Below are 24,366 nucleotides of genomic sequence, written 5' to 3'. Positions count from 1 at the left end.
GGCTGCAGTCACCATCTGCAGTGATTTTGGAGCCCCCAAAATAAAAGTCAGCCACTGTTTCCATTGTTTCCCCATCTATTTGCCATGAAGTGATGGGACCGGATGCCATGATCTTAGTTTCCTGAATGTTGAGCTTTAAGCCAACTTTTTCACTCTCCTCTTTCACTTTCATCAAGAGGCTCTTTAGTTCTCCTTCACTTTCTGCCATAAGGGTGGTGTCATCTGCATATCTGAGGTCATTGATATTTCTCCCAGCAATCTTAATTCCAGCATGCGCTTCATCCAGACTGGCATTTCTCATGATGTACTCTGCATATAAGTTAAATAAGCAGGGTGACAATATACAGCCTTGACATACTCCTTTCCCGATTTGGAACCAGTCTGTTGTTCCACATCCAGTTCTGACTGTTGCTTCTTGATCTGCATACAGATTTCTCAGGAGGCAGATAAGATGGTCTGGTATTCCCATCTCTTAGAGAATTTTCCACAATTTGTTGGGATCTATGGAGTTAAAGGCTTTAGCGTAGTCAATAAAGCAGAAGTAGATATTTCTGGAACTCTCTTGCTTTTTCTTTGATCCAGTGGATGCTGGAAATTTGATCTTTGGTTCCTCTGCCTTTTCTAAATCCAGCTTGAACATCTGAAGCTAGCTAGCGGAAAGGGCCAAAAGAGAGTTCTAGACTGAGAAAACAAGTTGAGATAGTATTAATAAAGGCATATCAAAATGGAATATTTTGTTCATGGCTCGGGGGGAGGAGAAGGCAGCATGACTGAGATCATATTGAAAATAAATTAACCATTAAAATGAGTTACCCAGGTAAGATGGTGAGGATTGATAAGTGGGTAGAAGTGTGCCAGATGAAGACACCAGTTTAAGCTTAAAATTAAGAGATAGGAAAAATATGGAACTTATAAGATACAGTTTGCCTGGAGCATAGGGTTAGAAAGTCCTAAGAAAGGAAAGGTAGATTGCAACCAAGAAGGTGGTAGGGAAGTCCTGGCAGATTTTTAAGCAGAATTGTAACAACCAAAACTGCTCTTTGCTGCTGCTGCGAAGTTGCTTCAGTCGTGTCCAATTATAGAGAGATTTAATTTAGCTGCAGGATATAGACACTCCTAATTGCCAAGTTCAGACTTAAATTGAAGAAAATAGGGAAAACCACTAGACCATTCAGATAGGACCTAAATCAAATCTCTTATGATTATACAGTGGAAGTGAGAAATAGATTTTAGGGATTACCAAAAATATAATAGGAGCATTTTGAATGATGTCATTAATAATTTAAATATAGTAGATCTAATTTAATTAATTGATATTAATCATATTCTACACAAATATATTTAAAATTTTGTGTCTCATACATTGTTAATACAGATGTCCATAGGACATTTAGGAAAACTGGTAAAAAGATAAACATTACTAAATTTCAGAAAGTAGAAATCTTTTTTGTGTGTGTGATTCAGTTATACATATACACATGTGTTATTTTTGAAATTATTTTCCATTATAGGTTATTACAAGATATTGACTATAGTTCACTGTGCTATACAGTAAACCTTTGTTGCTTACTGTATATCTATTTTTTAAATTAGAAATCTAGCATTCTAGAATAGAATAGCACTCTAGAATAGAATGCTGCTGCTGCTGCTGCTGCTAAGTCACTTCAGTCGTGTCCGACTCTGTGTAACCCCATAGACGGCAGCCCACCAGGCTCCCCCATCCCTGGGATTCTCCAGGCAAGAACGCTGGAGTGGGTTGCCATTTCCTTCTCCAATGCATGAAAGTGAAAAGTGAAAGGAAGTCGCTCAGATTTCTAATTTAAAAAATAGATATGCAACATTCTATTCTGGAGAAGGCAATGCACCCCACTCTAGTACTCTTGCCTAGAAAATCCCATGGACGGAGGAGCCTGGTAGGTTGCAGTCCATGAGGTCGCTAAGGGCTGGACACGACTGAGTGACTTCACTTTCACTTTTCACTTTCATGCATTGGAGAAGGAAATGGCAACCCACTCCAGTGTTCTTGCCTGGAGAATCCCAGGGACGGGGGAGCCTGGTGGGCTGCCGTCTATGGGGTCACACAGAGTCGGACACGACTGAAATGACTTAGCAGCAGCAGCATTCTATTCATACTAAGTCAAACAAGAACAATCAAAATGTCATAAAATTTTAGTTAAGCAAAAATTCACAAGTTTTCTAATATATATATTATACATAGTATTTATATATAAGTATACAAAAGCTTTTCTACTATGTTTGATAAAGGCTTAGGAAAGAACATCAAACCAAAAAAGAGATGGAGAAATTGGAAAACACACACTAAATGAAATGGGAACACTGAATATAAAATAGAAAGAGTGAAGCAAACTAGATGAAAGTAAAAGATACTCAGATAGTCCAGTGTTTTTTTAAACACGGCTGCTCATTAGAAGCATATCTGGAGCTCTGTCAAAAAAATAAACACAGTACCTGGGCATTTGTATTTTTCAAAAAATTCCAAGATAATTCTGATACGCATCTGGACTTTTTAAAGTGATTACAGGTTTTTCTGTTGAAGGTAGTTTTAGTGATACAGAATCCTATAAGTTTTCTGTTGACCAAACATTATACAATGATATTGAGTAATAGTTACATAATCACAATATTAAAAATGTTTATCAGTTTTCACAACCAATAACCAGACAAATTATAAAAGATAATCACAGCTTTTCCCTCCGTGGTTTCTCTCCGCTCCCGCGAGTAACCCGTCTCCGGGGGCTCCGCTCGCCTGCCCGCTCGCCGCCCGCCACCCAGGGCCGCGCCGTCGGCCTGTGCCGCGAGCAGACCCCTTCCGACGGCCCTCGCTGCGCAGGCTGGGACGCCTCTCCCCGCTCCGCCCCCGCCGCGGAAAGTTACGTTTGAAGAGGGGGGAAGAGAGAGAAACATGGACAGGAAGAGGAGGATCCACCTGGAGCTGAGGAAGCGGACCCCGGCAGCTGTTCTAGAACTTGTCCTGGACAATTGCAAATCAAGTGATGGGAAAATTGAAGGCTTAACAGCCGAATTTGTGAACTTAAGAGTTCCTCAGTTTAATAAATGTAGACTTGATTTCAGTTTCAAATCTTCCCAAACTACCTAAATTGAAAAAGCTTGAGCTCAGTGACAATAGAATCTGTGGAGGTCTGGATATGTTAGCAGAAAAACTTCCAAATCTTACACATCTAAAGTGGAAATAAACTGAAAGATATCAGCACCCTGGAACCTTTGAAAAAGTTGGAATGTCTGAAGAGCCTGGATCTGTTTAACTGTGAGGTTCAGTTCAGTTCAGTTCAGTCGCTCAGTCGTGTCCGACTCTTTGCGACCCCATGAATCGCAGCACGCCAGGCCTCCCTGTCCATCACCAACTCCCGGAGTTCACTCAGACTCACGTCCATCGAGTCCGTGATGCCATCCAGCCATCTCATCCTCTGTCGTCCCCTTCTCCTCCTGCACCCAGTCCCTCCCAGCATCAGAGTCTTTTCCAATGAGTCAACTCTTCGCATGAGGTGGCCAAAGTACAGGAGTTTCAGCCTTAGCATCATTCCCTCCAAAGAAATCCCAGGACCGATCTCCTTCAGAATGGACTGGTTGGATCTCCTTGCAGTCCAAGGGACCCTCAAGAGTCTTCTCCAACACCACAGTTCAAACCCCAGATTCAGATACCGAGGTGGATGGTGTGGATGAAGAAGAGGATGAAGAAGGAGAAGATGAGGATAAGGAGGAGGATGAAGATGGTGAGGAAGAAGAGTTTGATGATGAAGAGGATGATGAAGACGAAGATGTAGAAGGGGAGGAGGATGAAGATGAAGTCAGTGGGGAGGAAGAAGAATTTGGACATGATGGAGAAGTTGATGATGATGAAGATGAGGATGAAGACGAAGACGAAGATGAAGAGGAGGAAGAAAGCGGGAAAGGTGAAAAGAGGAAGAGAGAAACAGATGATGAAGGAGAAGATGATTAATAAGACCCCAATAACCTGCAAAAAAAGAAGCTGTTCAGTATTGGTTGGACTGCTGACATGGATTTGGTAGCTTTTTTTTTTTTTTAAGAAAAATAAAAGGGTAGCTGTGATACAAACCCCAGGACACCCACCCACCCAAAGAGCCAAAGAATAGTTCCTGTGACATTTCACCTTCCTCCACTTAGTCCCTCTTGGAAATCCACCACCAAGCTTGGGGACTTCACCCCAACAAAACTGCAAGCGTTTTTAGGTTTTTGTGTAAGACTTGCTGTAGCGTGGATAGCTGTGATTGGTGAGTTAACTGTCCGTGGCTACCAGTTACACCAAGATTGTAACAGCATTTTTACTTTCTGTACAACAAAGAAGCATTGTAAATAAAATCTTAACATTAAAAAAAAAGATAATTACAATTTTTGCAAGCCATAATGGAAACATAATTAACCTAACAATATAAAATAATTACATACAGTTTAGGGGGTCAAGCAGAGTGATGTGGTAAGTAGAAATGGCCTACATACACATGTTTTCATCTGCTCAGCCAGTCCATATCCTTTGGTTGGTGCATTTAATTCATTTACATTTAAGGTAATTATCAATATGTTTGATCCTATTACCATTTCTTAACTGTTTTGGGTTTATTTTCTGTAGGTAGGGATTTTCTTTCTCTTGTTTTCTGCCTAAAGAAGTTCCTTTAGCATTTGTTGTAAAGCTGGTTTGATGGTGCTGAATTTTAACTTTTGCTCGTCTGGAAAGCTTTTGATTTCTCCATCAAATGTGAAGGAGAGTCTTTCTGGGTAGAATATTCTTTGTTATAGTTTCTTCCCATTCATTTGAATATGTCATTTGAATATGTCATTCCATTCCCTTCTGGCTTGTAGAGTTTCTGTTGAGAAATCCACTGACAGCCTAATGGGAGTTCCCTTATAAGTTATTTGTCATTTTTCCTGTGTTGCTTTTAAAATTTTATCTCTGTAATTTCAGTAATTTTGATTACTGTGTGGCTCAGTGTATTTCTCCTCTGGTTTATCTGGCCTGGGACTCTCTGTGCTTCCTGGACTTGGTTGATCATTTCCTTTCCCATGTTGGGGAATTTTTCAGGTATTATTTCTTCAAATATTTTCTCAGGTCCTTTCTCTCTCTTTCTTCTCCTTCTGCGGCCCCTATAATGTGAATGTTCATGCATTTAATGTTGTCCCAGAGGTCTGTTAGGCTGACTTCATTTCTTTTCATTCTTTTTTCTATACTCTGTTCTGTGGCAATGAGTCCCACCATTCTATCCTCCAGGTCATTTATCTGTGCTTCTGCCTCAGTTACTCTACTATGGATTCCTTCTAATGTATATTATTCATCTCTCTTTGTTTGTCCTTTAATTCTTGTAGGTCTTTAGTAAACATTCCTTGCATCATCTCAATTTTTGCCTCCATTCTTTTTTCTGAGATCCTGAATCATATTTACTATCATTATTCTGAATTCTTTTTCTGGAAGGTTGCTTATCTCTACTTCGTTTAGTTGTTTTTCTGGAGTTTTATCTTGTCCCTTCACCTGGGACACAACTTTCTGCTTTTTCATGCTGATTAACTTTCTGAATGTGGTTTTGTTTTAGCCACTATGGGATTGTGGTTCTGAACCCATATCTCTGAAATTTCCCGAATTGGCAGGCAGGTTTTTTACCACTAGTGCCACCTGGGAAGCCCATATATTCATACATATATGTGTGTGTGTGTGTGTGTGTGTGTGTGTGTATATATACATCTATCTATCTATCTATCTATCTATCTATCTATCTATCTATCTATGTCAAAGATATCTCAATAAAGCTGTTTAAAAAATACTGAGGCTGGGCACCACCCCAGGTGAAATGAATCAGAATCTCTTGCAGTGGAACCCAGGCATCAGTGTGACAGGGGTAGTTTCTCAGGGCTCCCCAGAACTCTCATTTTGGATTGGTAAAACACAAGCTTTGGAAGGGAACTTTGGGACCTCCCTTTTGGAAGCCTCCAGGAATAACCAGACTTGGTCAGTTTGACACAGTTTGGTACCAGACACTCTTTGGAGATGTTAATCCACTCTGAGTGGTTCAGAGGGGGAGGTTTCCTGCAGGTCTTGGAGTGATCCTGCTTTTAGCTCATGTTGTCTGTCTCTGCTCTCTCATAGCATTCACAGGACTCTTCCTAATGGGCAAACCTTCCCTCATTTTTCAAGTTCTATGGGTGAGGAAAGGCACTTCACTAGGTGATTAGATGAACCAAATAGAAAGAAACCTGGAATAAGAAGGTTGGCTAGGAATCTGTGCTGTAGTCCAAGCACTAGGCTGTGGGTAGGGTGATAACTGCAGGACAGAAAAGGAATGGAAAGGAGAGGGGAGGGGCAGGAAAAGGAATGGAAGATTAAATTAATTGTATTAGATTTAAACTATTCTCTTTGTACTAAAACTTTAAAAAGTTTACAGAGGAATAACTGAAGTCCCTGGGGAAGGGGTGATTCACAGCATCTAAACATAGAAAATTATGTGACAACTGACCACCATTGACACTTTGACAAGCTAACGACAGGGTTTAATTTCTCATTTGAATAACGTTTTTTCTTTGTAACTGTGAATATTGTATTCTTTTGACCCTAAATCACACATTATATAGCAATTAGACTATTAGGTCACAAAACAGAAGGCTGAGCTATTGATAAATGAATTTTAGAAGAGCTAGCAATCACTTGAGATATGAAGGTTAGACCACACACACGCACACATGATAAACTCCAATAAACAAATATTATAGTCAAGATAATGTTTTATCCTGAGAGTCTTAAAGAACTTTGCAACACTTGGTTTTTCTTTGAAAAGCAAGAGGTTAAAAAAAAATTGATGAAATAAAAAATGTCTTCAAATTAACTTCCGTAATGTGTCTACACATTGTTCAAATTAGCTTTTTCAGATAAGAAATATAACTGCTTGACATACATCAGTGTTCCCAGATGTATTTAGAAGCAACATGTTGTTTACCAAATCCCTTTCATGTTTTTCCCTCTGTGTTCAGGGACTTAGCACAATCATGTAGCTGTCTAAATAGCTATCCTGCTGAGTTAATAATAGCATACTTATTATTTCATTTTAGAAGTTTTCTGTTTCACTATTTGAATTCAATAGCAAGAAACTCAATTACAAAGTGAGCCAAATTGAAATGTTTTTGACAGAGATGAAATATGATAGCTGAGATTTTAGAAAATGGAATATTTGCAAGTTTTAAATACAACAGCTTGAAATCACTGACTTTATATATATTAAAATATACATTTATATAAAATATAATATAAAATGTTTATATTTATTAAAATATAAAATATAATATATTCCATACAGGCAGACTGGATGAAGCACAAGCTGGAATCAAGATTGCTGGGAGAAATATCAATAACCTCAGATATACAGATGACACCACCCTTATGGCAGAAAGTGAAGAAAAACAAAAGAGCTTCTTGATGAACGTGAAGGAGCAGGGTGAAAACGTTGGCTTAAAACTCAACATTCAGAAAAATAAGATTAAGACATCTGGTCCCATTAGTTCAGTTCAGTTCAGTACAGTTCAATTCAGCTCAGTCGCTCAGTCATGTCCAGTTCTTTGCGACCCCATGAAATGCAGCATGCCAGGCCTCCCTGTCCATCACCAACTCCCAGAGTTCACCCAAACTCATGTGCATCAAGTCAGTGATGCCATCCAGCCATCTCATCCTCTATCGTCCCCTTCTCCTCCTGCCCCCAATCCCTCCCAGCATCAGAGTCTTTTCCAATGAGTCAATTCTTCACATCAGGTGGCCAAAGTATTGGAGTTTCAGCCTCAGCATCAGTCCTTCCAATGAACACCCAGGACTGGTCTCCTTTAGGATGGACTGGTTGGATCTCCTTGCTCCAAGGGACTCGCAAGAGTCTTCTCCAACATCACAGTTCAAAAGCATCAATTCGTCGGTGCTCAGCTTTCTTTATAGTCCGACTCTCACATCCATACATGACCACTGGAAAAACCATAGCCTTGACCAGACAGACGTTTGTTGACAAAATAATGTTTCTGCTTTTTAATATGTTGTCTAGGTTGGTCATAACTTTCCTTCCAAGGAGTAAGCGTCTTTTAATTTCATGGCTGCAATCACCATCTGCAGTGATTTTGGAGCCCCCAAGATGAAGTCAGCCACTGTTTCCCCATCTATTTGCCATGAAGTAATGGGACCAGATGCCATAATCTTAGTTTTCTGAATGTTGAGCTTTAAGCCAACATTTTCACTCTCCTCTTTCACTTTCATCAAGAGGCTTTTTAGTTCCTCTTCATTTTCTGCCATAAGGGTGGTGTCATCTGCATATCTGAGGTTATTGATATTTCTCCCAGCAATCTTGATTCCAGCTTGTGCTTCTTCCAGCCCAGCGTTTCTCATGATGTACTCTGCATATAAGTTAAATAAGCAGGGTGACAATATACAGCCTTGACGTACTCCTTTTCCTATTTGGAACTAGTCTGTTTGTTGTTCCATGCCCAGTTCTAACTGTTGGTTCCTGACTTGCATACAGGTTTCTCAAGAGGCAAGTCAGATGGTCTGGTATTCCCATCTCTTTCAGAATTTTCCACAATTTATTGTGATCCACACAGTCAAAGGCTTTGGCACAGACAATAAAGCAGGAATAGATGTTTTCTGGAACTCTCTTGCTTTTTCAATAATCCAACGGATGTTGGCAATTTGATCTCTGGTTCCTCTGCCTTTTCTAAAACCAGCTTGAACATCTGGAAGTTCACAGTTCATGAATTGCTGAAGCCTGGCTTGGAGAATTTTAAGTATTACTTTACTAGCATGTGAGATGAGTGCAATTGCGTGGTAGTTTGAGCATTCTTTGACATTGCGTTTCTTTGGGATTGGAATGAAAACTGACCTTTTCCAGTCCTGTGGCCACTGCTGAGTTTTCCAAATTTGTTGGCATATTGAGTGCAGCACTTTCACAGCATCATCTTTCAGGAGTTGAAATAGCTCAACTGGAATTCCATCACCTCCACTAGCTTTACTCGTAGTGATGCTTCCTAAGGCCCACTTGACTTCACATTCCAGGATGTCTGGCTTTAGGTGAGTGATCACAGCATCCTGATTATCTGGATCATGAAGATCTTTTTTGTACAGTTCTTCTGGGTATTCTTCCCACCTCTTCTTAATATCTTCTGCTTCTGTTAGGTCCCTACCATTTCTGTCCTTTATTGAGCCCATCTTTGCATGAAATGTTCCCTTGGTATCTCTAATTTTCTTGAAGAGATCTCTAGTCTTTCCCATTCTGTTGTTTTCCTCTATTTCTTTGCATTGATTGCTGAGGAAGGCTTTCTTATCTCTCCTTGCTATTTTTTGGAACTCTGCATTCAAATGGGTATATCTTTCCTTTTCTCCTTTGCTTTTTGACTTCCCTTCTTTTCACAGCTATTTGTAAGGCCTCCTCAGACAGCCATTTTGCTTTTTTGCATTTCTTTTTCTTGGGGATGGCCTTGATTCCTGTCTCCTGTACAATGTCACGAACCTCTATCCATAGTTCATCAGGCACTCTGTCTATCAGATCTAGCCCGTTAAATCTATTTCTCACTTCCACTATATAGTTCATAAGGGCTTTGATTTAGCTCATACCTGAATGGTCTAGTGGTTTTCTCTACTTTCTTCAATTTCAGTCTGAATTTGGCAATAAAGATTTCATGATCAGAGCCACAGTCAGCTCCTGGTCTTGTTTTTGCTGACTGTATAGAGCTTCTCCATTTTTGGCTGCAAATAATAATAGTATTTGAAAAACCCACAACGACCCAAAGAACTATGTATGTTTTTTACTATGTGTTTTTTACTTGCATGAGAATGTTGATTCAGGTGGGTGTCTCAGCCACACCTAATAATAAAAGATTTGGCACCACTGACTTAAAATAAGAAAAACGTGCAAATGTATTTTCCAACAGTCTTTGGTGGATGAACACGTAGTTTAAGGGCTTTAATGCACAGAGACATGGATTCTCAATTTCGTAGTCTTCTCAGCACAGTGCCTCCAGACCCAGACTTGATCACTGTAGGTAGAGTGTTATCCATCTGATAAGCTGTCAGGTGGGAAAAGAACCTGCAGATCTCTACCCTTGACTTTCCAGAACTGTCTGAGGCATTATGTCATACAATGGTTGACTTGTTGCATCTTTGTTCTTACCTTCCAGAGAATAGAAATGCCCAACAGTTTTAAATGTTGGCATTTAATGACTGCAGTGATTGAGAAACATCTATGACCATTTTTATCCAGGGACTTTTTTTAGGCTTTTTGAATGCCAAGCCACATGCTTTTATTTGACAGAATGAAATTTCCATACTAGAAAGGTTAGACATTTAAAACATGTCCTCTAATATTTAAAAATAACTTTATGTGATATTTTATTTTATTTTTTACTCTCTTTGCCTGTCTCTCTGTCTCTGATAATTCTGGAATATACAGAATCCTTAGACTGTCCTTCTTTCCATCTCCCTCTTTCTGCTAATCCATTTTTGGGTTCAGCATAAAATCAGTCTCATTGATTCCCTCATCTTGGAGCTTGTACTGACAGCATAGCTAACTTGTATTGTTAACCTGTACTGAGAGCATAGTTAACTCATACTTGCAAGTTAACTTGTATTGGGGTGAGCAACTAGGGCTTTGCCTTTTGCCTTTCAGGCCTCAGGTACCTAGTTGTAGAGTAGATAGATACAGAAAATCTATGACAACTCTGGTAATCAAGGCTTTTTACCTAGGCTGTTGCTAGGCAATGGGAGGGAACGCAGGATGCCTTGTACTTGGGTCTTAGGACTGTACTGGGAATAAAGATCTGCCAGTCATTCCTTTTCCTCAGGGGATGTGCATGTGCAGGGTAGACCCAACTATGGAGATTCAGCGTAGCATCTGGACTTCCCTCTGGGGTTCATGCTTGCAGCTCATCACCATTCCCTGCTCTGATGCCACATTCTGACAATGGGGCTCTTGTGCCTCAGTAAACATCTCTTCTCCCCAGCACATTCTCCTTTCCCCTCCTGATTTATTTCAGTTCTGAGGATCAAGCTTCTCATTTTTCCCAGTTGAAGGTCCTGCTTCCCTCTTGAGATCCTGCTTAGAGTCCCCAGTCTTAACACCAACCTGGGGTCAAGTGCTTTGATAATTACACCTCTATCTTCCAGCTACCATCCTTGCCCTGGATTTGCCACGTCCATGTACCCTACATTCTCCCTGGTCCGTGATGGACAGTGACCACTTCCCAGCCCCTTCTTGGATCCCACTTCAGTTTTTGCCACTCCTGACTAGACAGGTTGAACACCCAAGGCTTTCCTTCTTCCAACTGCAATCCTTTCCACATACTCATACATTCCACATACACTCCAAATTCCAGTGTCCGTGTGTGTGTGTGCTCAGTAATGCCTGACTCTTTGCGACCCCATGGACTGTAGCCTGCTAGGCTTCTCTGTCCATGGGATATTTCAGGCAAGAATACCGGAGTGGGTTGCCATTTCCTACTCTGGGAGTCCTCCCAACCCAGGAATTAAACTCATGTCTCTTGTGTTTCCTGCACTGGAAGACAGATTGTTTACCTCTAGAGCCTCCTGGGGCTCCCCAGGTGGGAATCTGCCTGTCAATGCAGGAGACACAAAAGACTGGAGTTCAGTCTCTGGGTGGGGAAGATCCTCTGGAGTAGGGAATGGCAACCCACTCCAGTGTCCATGCCTCTGTGGCAGATCCTGAGGTATGATGTTACCATCAATGTATGCCTTGCTTTGATGCCCTTTTTTGAACCTTTGTTCTGAACACGGAGCTGCATGCACACGGTGCTTTGGAATGGGCTAGAGTACACGGACCAGACTTTATATGACGTATCAGAGCGTTTCTAACATACAAACGGGTTATGTTCCCCCAGAAAAATCTACTTCTGAGACAATAACTGAGTCTACATGAACAATCATTTCAGAATCGATGTTATAAATTGTAGTTGGGCTCTCATGTCGCCTGTAAAGAGCCTACTTGATACAAAATGCACCAGAGGTATGGTACTGAAGCATTACTTCAACCCTGGCAAAAGCTATTTCTGCAAAGAAATGGAATGTAGGTTTTCACTAGCAGTTTCAGAATCAAGCCCCTGAGCTCCAGGGGTGGAAAAGGACACTTCCCTAGTGCCTAACAAGAGAAGGTGGAATCAGAGAGGCACTGCTGGAAGGAATACAAAGAATTAAGGCCAGCTGCAGTAGGAGTGGAAGGGTTAGAAGCAAACTGACTCAGTTATTACCATAGACCCTGGAAGATGGCAGGCAACCCACTCCAGTATTCTTGCCTGGAGAATTTCAGGGACAGAGTTAGCCTGGCGGGCTACAGTCCATGGGGTTGCAAAGAGTCGGACATGACTGAAGCGACTTAGCATGCACACATGGCCACAGAGGCTGAGAAGGGGGAGCCCAGTCGGTGGAGAAGCAGAGGTAGAGAAGTCTTTCTCTGTTGGGAACCTTCCTGCCTGAGCAGCCAGTGCCATTAGTAGAGAGACTGCCAACTGACAGCAGCCAGGATGGGCACCAGGGAGGGGTGGGCCCTATATCAAATCTGAAACAGGCAAAACCTGGGACAGAACCAAGGCTATGAATAAGAGTGATGAAAGCTATTGGGATTTCTGTCCAGAACCTTCTTTAGAGAAATCCTTCACTAATTCCCACTTCTATCCACAGCCATGTTATTGCAACCTGGGGCCACCAGGGTAATTTAGCGACTCTATCTGAGTAACATATTAAGAGATTAGACAAAGGATGGACCTTTACCTTCCCAGGAATGTAATTTTCAGATCAACAGACCTGAAGTATTCTCAGTACACATGCTTAATTGCTTCAGTGATGTCCAACTCTGCGACTCAGTGGACTGTTGCCCACCAGGCTCCTCTGTCCATGGGATTCTCCAGGCAAGAATACTGGAGTGGGTTGCCATGCCCTCCTCAAGGGGACCTTCCTGAACCAGGGATCTGACTCGCATCTCTTATGTCTCCTCTGTTGGCAGGTGGGTTCTTTACCACTAGCTCCACCTGGGAAGCCCATTCTCAGTCTACCTGAACACAAAATATAAAAATTCAGGGACTGTAGGCATGTTGTACCATGTGACCCTGGAACAAGGAAATCTAGCTGGCAGTAGAGAAGAATTCATTCATTGTTCACTCACTCATTCATTCATTCATCAAGGGGGGATGGGAAAGGCAGAGAAAGGGAATTAGCATTTCATGAGAGTTTATTGAGTGCCAAACAGGAGATCACACAGAGGCTGCAAAGAAAACTGACGATGGTTCAGGAATGGGTGGTGTAGTCAGTAGGGAGAGGAATTTGGTTGCGATGATTAATTTGGTACAACCTGGAGTCAGAGACGAAGGATGTGCCTTGCCTGTTTGGGGGTATCCACCCAGGGCTCCCAGTCCTACCACTAAAGAAAGTTTTCCTTTGCTTGCGGAGTGCAGCAGACAAAATAATCTCCATGGATAACTTCTGAGGATTAGTAACATGTTTTGTACAAAAATGGGGTTGCAAAGAGTCGGACACGAGTGAGCAACTGAACTGAACTGATGAGAAAAAGTAACCATCTGGTTTGAATAGCCACTCCGTTCTGAAGGAAAACAGAAGGTGGTGTTGAGGAGAAGCATCCTGAAGCACAATCCCCAACTTTCTGTAGGTGAGTTAAGCACCTTGCATAACATCCCATGGTTTAATCAGTGAATTCGGGCTTACAAAAATGTGATTTTATTTTTTGTCATCTTCAAAGTAACACTATCACCCATATTATAGCACAATAGCATAGTATACTGAGAAGACCACAGGACAATGATATAATCAATCAGCGATGGACGTTGCCAGAGCCCACAGAATGAAGCTAAATTGTAATTACTAAACTGGGCAACTCAAGTGGAATATAATATTTCTAAGCTTGTGTGATTTAAGAGTACTAAAAATACCATCTTTTTCGTTTTCTAAATAGACAGTACGCACAAGAATCGCTGCTTAAATACAATTGCACAGTAATCTTGACTAACGTGGCAAGATAACCCAAGAGAAAAATTAGCAATGTTTCATGTTTGTATAGCCTCAAGACAAAATAATGAGATATATGACTCCAAATTCCCTGTTTCCATCCTGACGCATCTTCTAATGAAACACACACACACAAAGGAAAGTTGAGCTTTCTCTGTCCCAGGACTGTGCTGTGATTTTTCTTTTTTTCTTCAAAAACCTAAGCAAAGAGCAGAATTATTCTGGGAGGAGGAGGTATTAAGGATTAAGAGGAAGGGGACTGGCCCGACTGGAATTGGAGGAAGGGGATGGCAGTTACCAATGGTCCCCACAGCGTGGCAGAAAAGTGACTTGTGTTGATGAGCAGAGCACGAATGTAAAGGAGACACAGAAAGAGCCCCAGTGACTCTGCTGGGCAGACTTGTCTCCTTTAAACAGACCTACTGACGAGCAGCGGCATCTGCAACGGACTGAACACCAGAGCAGGAGCACAGAGAGCACATTTCATACCAGGAGCGGATAATTTACTTGATATCTCTACCTCCATAAGCCAAAACTTTTAAAGAATTCATCACATAATAATAACTATTTTCTTGACTTATTCCTTAGTTTTAAAAGCTAACAGTTTAAAATATAAAATTTCAGTTTACAAGTTATTGTGCCAAGGCGCTAGGATCATTCATGTAGGAATGAAAAGGCCCTAACCCAAACAATAATATTATGCATCACAGGCTGTGCTGTGTTGGGCTGCCCCCCACTCCCACTCCTGGAGGCCTAGAAGGCCTGCGCTTGCCTGGCTTCAAGTCTGAAGAAAGGGCTTGGGGTGAGCCACAGAGACATCAGTGGTTTAATGGATGGGGCAGCTTACATTTCTGAAACAACGGCCTTGAGTGACTCCCTAGGGTGTGCAGACAGATGGTGGTGGGTGGCAGGGGTGGGTGGGCTGCACATGGCATGGTGGCGCTCTTCACTGCCAGCAGAGGGTTGTGGGGGGCTGGGCGGGGAGGAGAGATTGCCAGTAACAGGGGAATTAATATCAGTTACTAGGGAAACCGGCAGAGGGGCACACCCTCACTGCCCCTTTGATGAGAACAATCACCATCTGTGGCCTGGGACGAGTTCGTGGGAAGGTCAGTCCTGTGAGTAGGGTGTAGGTGAAGCAGGTACTGGTGGAGCAAGGGAGGGACCGAGAGTGAGAGAATAGCCATCTCGAGTGGCCTGACCATACACTCTCTGATTCACTGTTCTAAAATTTAAACACAGAAATTCCAAGTTGTCAAATTGAATGGGAGAACTGAAGTATCTGAAGTTTTATTTCTTCATATGCATAATCAGTTTGTTATCTTTGCTTCTCTTGAATTGAATCTACTGTTTAAATGCAGGAATAAGTAGCTCCACAGGGATTCATTCAAGTGTTTCTTAACATTTAGGAATTAATTACTAAGCAAACATGTATGACTGCTGGGTCCTTGGCAGAAATGGGGGTAGCAGGCAGGGAAGAACTGAATAAAGTTTCTTCTAATTAAAGTTCATGCATATATAATAACATATTTAGTAAAGAATAAGAGATGATATGTAGTTTGATATATATTCTAAAAACTCAACAACGTTCACAGCAGTTGTTTAGAATTCATACACACAAAGATGATTTTCTCATAACAGAGTATCTACCCCTGAGTGTTTAAAATTGCTCTTGCATGATGACAATAGAAAAGTAACCTTGTAATCAGCATTATTATTCTTAATTACCCACAAGAATGCACTCCCTTACTGCCTGCACCTCGAGCAGACTGTTCCCACCAGTCCACTTTTGGTGTGCAGAAATTATTCGAAATTGCATAATCTCTCTAGGACATTTGTACCATCAGGAAAAGAGGAAAAAGCTTCCCAAAATATAAATGAGACACTGAGATTAAATTTCCTATCAGTTAGACTATTAAATTTCCAAATCAGTTGCATCAGATTGCCTTGCCTTTTTTTTTGTTTTTGGTTGCGCTGAACCTGGGCCCAAGCCAGTGAAAACACCAAGTGTTAATCACTGGACCACCATGGAATTGCCTCATTTGATTCTTTACCTGCGTGCTTTAAATTCATATCAGTTAAAATAATATAATATTGCTATAACATAACTAATTGCTATAACATAACTATTGCTTAAACATTTGGTTTTTTCTACATTAAAAAACTAAGCATTCTTAGATTATTTTTTTCTGATAAAACATGGGAGGAGGTGGTCAAATTTTCAAAATTTTATAAAGTAAATCAATCACAGAACTTATGATCTAGATACATTTTCCAGATAATTCTCCTACCAGAAAGTCTTCTATAACAATGGTAAAAATGTTATCTTTTCCCTCTTTAACTTGGTAGTCATTAAAAGTGTTCCAGGCTTGAAAACTACTCAGCCTGTTTCCTCAGGTTGAACCGTTCTGGGAATAAAATAATGTCATATAAATAGTAAATAACAGTATTTCTTTGCTTCAGCTCCACCTACTATTTCAGCATTTTAGGTTATTTTCCATCTTCCAAATTACCTGCATTTATTTATAGGTGCATTCAGAGGGGCAGCTAGTCTCCGCAGCCTACGAGCCCTCTCAGTGCCTATCACCTCAGAGGCCTTTTCTGGTGCTGAGAGCCTCGCAGCTGTCTGAGGTCACCTGTGCTGCCGCAACGGCCCTCTGCTTCCGATGACGACACCCGTGCCACCTCCACAAGGCACTTGCTGTTGCCGCTGTTGCCACAGCCGGTACTGGCGCAGTGACCCAACTTACACTTGACCCGGGTAGATTCTCGAAGACATTTGAATGCAGATAGCAGCACTCAAAATTGCAACCAAAGTTAAGAATATGAATGCTTCATTCCAGGAGGAAAACAAGGAAAGAATGTCCCCCAGGGGGTGTGAAGGATCTGAGGCCAGCTGAGATACCAGTGTATAGAAACCATGATCTTTTCTCCTAGGAGGAGCATTCCTCCCTGAGGTGTCAAACTTTCAGATGAGCAGAGCCAATCCCCAGTCCTTGATTCTCACAATTACAAAATCTAGCAGAGATAGAGAGAGGCACAGAATCTTGGAGTTGAATACTAGTTGAGACTAGTTTCTCCAGCCATACAAATTAAACAGAGCCTTGGTAGACTGACTATCAAGTTTATCTTTGGGAACTACATACTAGTTCCATGAACCAAAGCTAATAATGCAGACACATGAGGCCATTCCACTTCTGTCACTCTCTGGGACCTACCTGCCCTTGGACCACCGATTCTCACCAGCCTTAACAGTCTGGACAGTGCCTCTCCCAGCGTCTGGTCTCTTATAGCAGACAACCAAAACACAAATCACAAGTTCCCCTTTAATGCTGGAGGAGGGGGAAGGACGAGGAACTCTTTATCCCAGTTCCTCAGTCATAGTAAATGCTAAATGAATGAGAACCTTTTTCTTCTTCTTGGACAGAGGAGGGCAGTTTAAACAGTGACTATTAGGTAGGTTACTGCGCTTCCCTGGTGGCTCAGTGGTAAAGAACCCACCTGCCAGTACAGGTGCAGGTTTGACCCCTGGGTTGGGAAGATCCCCTGCAGAAGAAAATGGCAACCCACTCCAGTATTCTTGTCTGGGAAATCCCATGGACAGAGGGAGTATGGTGGACTACAGTTCATGGAGTTGCAAAAGAGTGGGACATGACTAAACAAAAAAATTAATTAGGTTAATAATGGTTAGGTTACTGTAGTAAGAGAAACTCCTTAAAAATTAGAAAATAACATACTGGGAAATGAAAGTCTAATCAAACCAGTTCCTCAAATGAGGAAGAGACTTTTCCTTTTCTCTACATCCTGAGACTCCCAGGGAAAGGGGAAGGTCAGAAACCAGTCCCTGGGCTGTGTTATGATACAATGACCTTGTCTCATTTCAGCCCCACCCTAGGGACCAAAGGAGGATAGAGGCTCCTAAACACTGGGAACCAACCTTCTCTCACCTCAGGTCCTACATGTCATGGGGTGTAACAGGCTCTCTCTCTTTTTTTTTTTTTTAAATTGGAGGCTAATTACTTTACAATACTGTAGTGGTTTTTTCCATACATTGACATTAATCAGCCATGGGTGTACATGTGTTCCCCATCCTGAAACACCCCCCCCCCCACACACACACACCTCCCTCCCCATCCCATCCTTCTGGGTCATCCCAGTGCACCAACCCTGAGCACCCTGTCTCATGCATGGAACCTGGACTGGTGATCTGTTTCACATATGATAATATACATGTTTCAGTGCTATTCTCTCAAATCATCCCACCCTCACCTTCTCCCACAGAATCCAAAAGACTGTTCTTTATTTCTGTGTCTCTTTTGCTGTCTCACATATAGGGTTATTGTTACCATCTTTCTAAATTCCATATATATGCATTAGTATACTGTATTGGTGTTTTCCTTTCCAACTTACTTCACTCTGTATAACAGGCTCTTGATGGAACATCTGCACCATTTATTGGGGACAGCCACCACTTCCTGATGACATGCTACTTGTCTTCACAGGGATTAGCTGGGACTCCCAACTTTTCACTGGTCCAGTCATAGTCTGCATGTGAGGAGCACAAGCTCTTCAAGTTATCTTGACGTGCTGATGATCATCCCAAAGACAAAGGACGTAGATCAGCCATGCCCACTGGACCATTAGCCATGAGCCTGTCCAGCAAATTCATGGGCCAGAGTAAACTAGAGCTCACCATGTGTGTCCAGGTTTTGGATAAAATCTGACACTTCCTTCTACATCAGATTGTGAATTCTAAGTTTGAAATGGAGCAGGACCCTAGGGTCCTTGTCCTCCTGCCCCCGCATCCCAGGCCAAGCCCCCTGCCTGCCTTTGTCTGAAAAAACTTTAGCCAAAGAGTATGTTTAATCAGAGAAGTGAGAAAATGTAGAAACAAAGGAAAACAGTAAAAGGAGACCAAATAATAATAATGTAGCCCTTAAGCATCGTCAAGGACCTTTAATTCCTTCTCAAGAGCTCTTGATGATCTTCTGAGCCATATCCTGTGAACTGTTTTAGATACTGTAACACCCAGCAGATGGGAGAAGATAACTACACGAGGACCAGACTGTAGCCATGACACATGCTGCCACAATTCTGAGGACTGGTCTCAAGGAAATGCTAACAAATTGACCTGGAACTGAAGATTAACTGTGCCTAAAACAACCAAGATGACACTGGTCAATATCAAGATGACTTAAGAGCTGACTGTGCTGTTTCTACATGTAGTCCCCTCCCTCAGCCTACAAAAGCTCTGAGCCATTGATTGCCTGTGGAGAGTCAGCCTTTTTACCTGGGTCCACTCTCCGCTGGGGTCACCAGCATCTAAAATAAAGCAAACTTTCCTTTTCACCAACTTGGCCTCTTTAATGTCTTTTGAGCGGCGAGCAGCCAGACCTGGGTTCAGTAACAAGTTTGGCTGCTGTTTCTGCCCTGCATGTCTTCTTCAAGGGGGAAGCCAGATACATAGGGAGGGAAGATAATGTGAAGATACTGGAGCAGATTCGTCCTGCACAGCCCTCAGAGGAAAACAATCCTGCTAACACCTTGATTTCAGATGTAGTCTTCACAACAGTGAGAAAACTACTTCTCTGTTGTTTAAACCTCCCAGTCTGTGGTTCTTAGCTATGGTGGTCCTAACAAACTAGTACATGAATCTGCCTGCAATGCAGGAGACCCTGGTTCGATTCCTGGGTGGGGAAGATCTGCTGGAGAAGGGATAGGATACCCACTCCAGTATTCTTGGGCTTCCCTCGTGATTCAGCTGGTAAAGAATCCGCCTGCAATGTGGGAGACCTGGGTTTGATCCCTGGGTTGGCAAGACCCCCTGGAGAAGGGAAAGGCTACCCACTCCAGTATTCTGGCCTGGAGAATTCCATGGGGTTGCAAAGAGTCGGACACAACTGAGTGACTTTCACACACAATTATATAGAATGCCTTTATTGTGATGTAAAGAAGAAATAAATGGAAGGTGATTCACAATAAAGTCTGTATTGGCACTTGTAAATGATCAAGTACATCTATACCAAAAGGCATGATGTTTCTACCATACTGGGCTTCAGCGGCTGTAAGTGTGACTGTGCAAATGAGAGCTGACACGGAAAGCTCATGGTACTGGCGATTCAAATACAAAACTTAAAGCAACATTACCGTTGATGCGAGATCTTCTGAAAGAGTGAAAAACGCTTGGTAAAGTTCCAAACAAAACAAACAACAATCTTCCTTCAATTTACATGGTAGTTACCTTCCTGGAAAGTTTAAGTGATATGTGGTATTCATTTGCGACAAGGGAACAGGTGCTAGGCACAGATCATTATAAATAGGTTTTTCACTCCAAGAATGTCCTGTGAAATGTTTGAAAGTCACAGCCAATACTTCAGTTTTCTGTACGTTTGCAGGTTGCCAGCGTGTCTAGCATCACTGGCTCATAGCCCTCACTGTCAGTAGCGTACAGTCATCATGACAACCAAAAAAAAAAAAAAACAGCCTCTTATTTCCAGAATATTTCCTAAAGACTCCCTAAAGGGGAGTACCACCATGGTTGAGAAGCAGTGATATACAAGAAGATTAAAGTGGGAATTCCCTGGTGGTCCAGTGGTTAGGACTCTGCACTTCCACTGCACAGGGGCACGGGTTCAATTCCTGGTAGGGGAACTAAGGTCCTGTAAGCCATGCGGTGCAGCCAAAAAGTTTTTTCTTTTTAATAGAATAAAACCTTTTAAAAGAAGATGTAATGTATGGCTATCTTTTGGTGCCCAGCCAGCCCCATCCACTCCTTGCCAGAGCCCGTCATGCCTGGAGACAGAGAGCTAGGGACTGGTTCACACAGGATCACACAGCAGGCAAGTCAAGCAAGGGATATGCATCTTCTGAATTGGTATTACTGAGACCCACAGACTTTAAAAAAAAATTACTTTATTGAAGTAAACTTGATTTGCAATGTCATATTAATTTCTGCTTTACAGCAAAGTTATTTAGTTATAAATGTGTGCATGCATGCTAAGTCACTTCAGTCATGTCCAACTCTTTCCAACGCTATGGACTGTAGCCCACCAGGCTCTTCTGTCCATGGGATTCTCTAGGCAAGAAGACTGGAGTCGGTTGCCATGCTCTCCTCCAGGTGATCTTCTTGACCCAGGATTCTAATTCACATCTCTTATGTTTCCTGTATTGGCAGGTGGGTTCTTTACCACTAGCGCCACCTGGGAAGCTCCTTTAGTTAACCTATCTATATTTGTATCTATATTCTTTTTCATATTCTTTTCCATTATGGCTTATCATAGGATATTGAATATAATTCTCTATGCTACACAGTAGGACCTTTTAAAGAGCCATAGTCTTGACACAGCCTTTGAGCTTCCTGTATTAAAATGTTCCTTTGCCTAATGGAACTTTAGAGGCCTCAATGTACTCTAAGCTTGGTAGAGACTAGCAGTTTGGGCACGTCTTCCTCGGTGTGAGCTTTTGTGTGTATTTGGAGGGTTGGAAAGGGCCAAGGCACTGGCTGTGATTGCAGAGGGGGTACTGTGCCAGAGCACAGCTCCAGAGAACCATCCTGACAAATCCTGCTGTCCATTGCTTAGCTCCTTTTCCTGAACAATTGAACGTTCATTTTTGGAAGATATCTCATGAACCCACGAATTGGTTTCACCCGCAAGCTGTAATTTTTAATCATTAACTGGGCCCGCAATGCTCCCAACCCTTCTGTCCCACTCTACCTGCCCCCAAGGATGGCTTCCAGTGTTCACTCTCATACATTTCCCTCCTCTCAAGCACTCAAATTCCACGTCCTCGTCTCATGCTCCAGGCAGATTTTTGCACATTGTATTGAGACAGTATCAGTGTTCAGAAAAACTTCCTTCCTTTTCACCTCAAAATTTCTTCTCCTCTCACACAACAAGAAGCAGAGTCCACTTGTGTGGACTATTGCTCCCCTTTCCAAGGGAATATGCTCCACTGATTAAAGAACTTTTTCCTTTTCAACTGCCCTCTCCTCTTCACCTTTGCCTGGAGATGTGCTGTTTGAGTTAGAACCCTTTCCTTGCAGGTAACAGAATCCAATTTGAGTGCACTTAAGCCAGAAAATAGGGCTTTAAGGAATAGAAACAAACAAAAAACAAAAAACCAAGCCAACGGTTGGAATGCCACAGGTCTCAGGAAAGGACTTGAACGAGAATTACAGAAGCATCGTGCCCCTTCCACCATTCTTCGCTGCCCCTCTGTGCTTCTTTTTTCTCATTCCTGTACACTAGCTTCTTGTGGCTTTCTGTTGTCGACTCCAAAAGATGCACAACCTGCGAGCTGAGAGTTATGTTTTATTCAGCAGGTTTTCTGAGGACTTCAAGCCAGGGAGACAGGACTCTTGGATTGTTCTTAGGGATTGCTTTAAAGAGGTAAGGGAGAAGCCGGGTTATATAGGAGTTTTGTAACAAAACCAGGTAGTTGGAACGTCAAAAGATGACTGTTAATTAAAGAAAACCAGACATCTCAAGTTAATGAATTTCGTGCTTTTCTATGTTTTGAGAATGCAAAGGTCTAGAGCTCATTGAAGGCATCCCTTTGATATGCACCTCAGTTATCTAGGACCAGTATCCTGTGTTTTCCATCCTGAGTCTCCTCAGGGCACACCCGTGAGGTGACTGCAGTGGCCAGCTGCCTGATGGCGGGGTGTCCTGTTTCTTTCCTGTGTTCCCTCAGGGCTCAGTGTCAGCTGTGAAGGCTGATGGCCTGATAGTAGCAACCTCCTTTGTTTACCGTTAGGCAGGTGACATTGTTAGTCCACCCTGTCCACACAGCAGAACCTCAATTCCAGGAGTGAGAATCCAACTGGCTAGCTTGGATTAGGTCTGATCCCTTGTCCAAGTCCATCTAAAATGACTTCTCTCAACTTCTGAGATGACCCCATGCTCCAGGGCCACTCTAACTTTTTGAGAGGAGTAGCATGCGGAATGTGTATGTCTCTAAATAAACCTTTCACTTTCCTGAGGCATGCTCACGAATTCCTTCCTGCGCAAAGCCAAGGACCTTCACTTGGCAGCCTGTCCCATGGGCTCGCCTGAGACCTGGGACATGACCATCCACTTTAACCCTACTTTTCTGCAACAAGAAGAGAATCATCAGTTTAGTCCTCGAGTCTGCTCTGGTACTGCCTAATACAGTTTAAAATCAAACCTGAAACAAATCCAACTGTTTCGGTTAGGGAATCGTGGACTGACGCAGCCTGCCTTGGTCAGGCATGATAATAACCACTTACATGAGTTGTCTCACAACAGGCGGTCCCAATAAGGAACACAGTGTTACCCTGAAAACTAACTGGGAGAATGTGGGAGGGGCCAAGAGGAGAAAGGAGAGGCCAGTCCATAATATGTCCTGCCAACTCCCAGAAACCCTCAGGCTGGAATCCATCTTGGCTCAGAGATATGCACACTGTCAAGAAGGGCCTTGAGTTGGACCAACTACAGGTACAAGTAAGATGACTGACCAGAGATGACCTAGAAAGCTAACCCTATTACCATAAACCCCAAGACTGTGAGCCATGTGGCAGAGCAGTTCTCCTGGGTTCCTTTACCCTGCCACTCTCTGCCTGGTTGAACAAAGTCTCTTGCTTTGCTGGTATGTATGCCTGCATGGAAAATTCATTTCCAAGTGTTAGACAAGAGCCGACTCTCAGGCCTGGAAGGGGTCCCAGGTCCAGTAACATTTCCAAGTAATTTAACTCCATCAAGGAGCAAAGCTCAAGAATACTTATGGGAATACAAAAATATACAGCATTCAACAGGATAAAATTCACGATTCTGATGCCCAATCAACCTTCAGTTGAAGGAAACAAGTGGAAAATGAAGAGGAAGGAACGATGTCCTATCTCAGCAATTCTATGAATAGTCGCCTCCTCTCCCATTTTAAAGCTATTGATATTTTCTTTTTTACACATCAAAGTATTGTTTGACTTACTACAAAAGCATCCATTACTACTGTTATTTTTAAAATCTTGGTCAACAAATGAATCACTAAAATGAGAATACCAAACAAAAAGAGAAATGTCTGCAATGCTTTAAAAGAATGAAGTTTCTCCCTCTCTCCCTATTTCCTTCGCCTCCTCTTTCTGCCCGCCTCTGTAAAAAGTCCTCAGTTTCTTTACTTTAATCTCTTGCTTTCCTTCCTTTTTCAGTTTAACTTAATACAGAATGCTCAGTGGTTGCGGTGCTTGGGCTTAGTTGCCCCGTGGCAAGTGGGATCTAGGGCTTCCCATGTGGCGCTAGTGGGAAAGAACCTGCCCGCCGATGCAGGCGGCCTGAGACCGCAGGTTCGATCTGGAGGTCGGGAAGATCTCCTGGGGA

The 24,366-nt window shown here is 42.3% G+C and overlaps 1 protein-coding gene across 1 annotated transcript; it reads left to right on the top strand.

Moving 5' to 3' along the window:
- The first annotated feature begins 2,923 nt into the window (after positions 1–2,923).
- On the top strand, positions 2,924–4,058 carry LOC494442 (acidic leucine-rich nuclear phosphoprotein 32 family member B). The gene is made up of 2 exons (XM_060400211.1): positions 2,924–3,077; positions 3,660–4,058. Exons 1-2 carry the CDS (start codon positions 2,924–2,926, stop codon positions 3,977–3,979), a joined length of 474 nt encoding a protein of 157 aa, XP_060256194.1. The 3' UTR covers positions 3,980–4,058.
- Positions 4,059–24,366: the final 20,308 nt, after the last annotated feature.

Source organism: Ovis aries, chromosome 16, assembly GCF_016772045.2.
Source record: "Ovis aries strain OAR_USU_Benz2616 breed Rambouillet chromosome 16, ARS-UI_Ramb_v3.0, whole genome shotgun sequence".
Taxonomy (NCBI): domain Eukaryota; kingdom Metazoa; phylum Chordata; class Mammalia; order Artiodactyla; family Bovidae; genus Ovis; species Ovis aries.
The sequence above is the reverse complement of the archived record's forward strand: the minus strand, read 5'-3'. Positions and strand labels throughout refer to the sequence as shown.

Coding starts and splice junctions, on each gene's coding strand:
- LOC494442 (XM_060400211.1), top strand. CDS start 2,924: ATGGACAGGAAGAGGAGGATCCACCTGGAGCTGAGGAAGCGGACCCCG. Junction 3,078..3,659: donor AGTTCCTCAGTTTAATAAAT/GTAGACTTGATT, acceptor CCAACACCACAG/TTCAAACCCCAGATTCAGAT.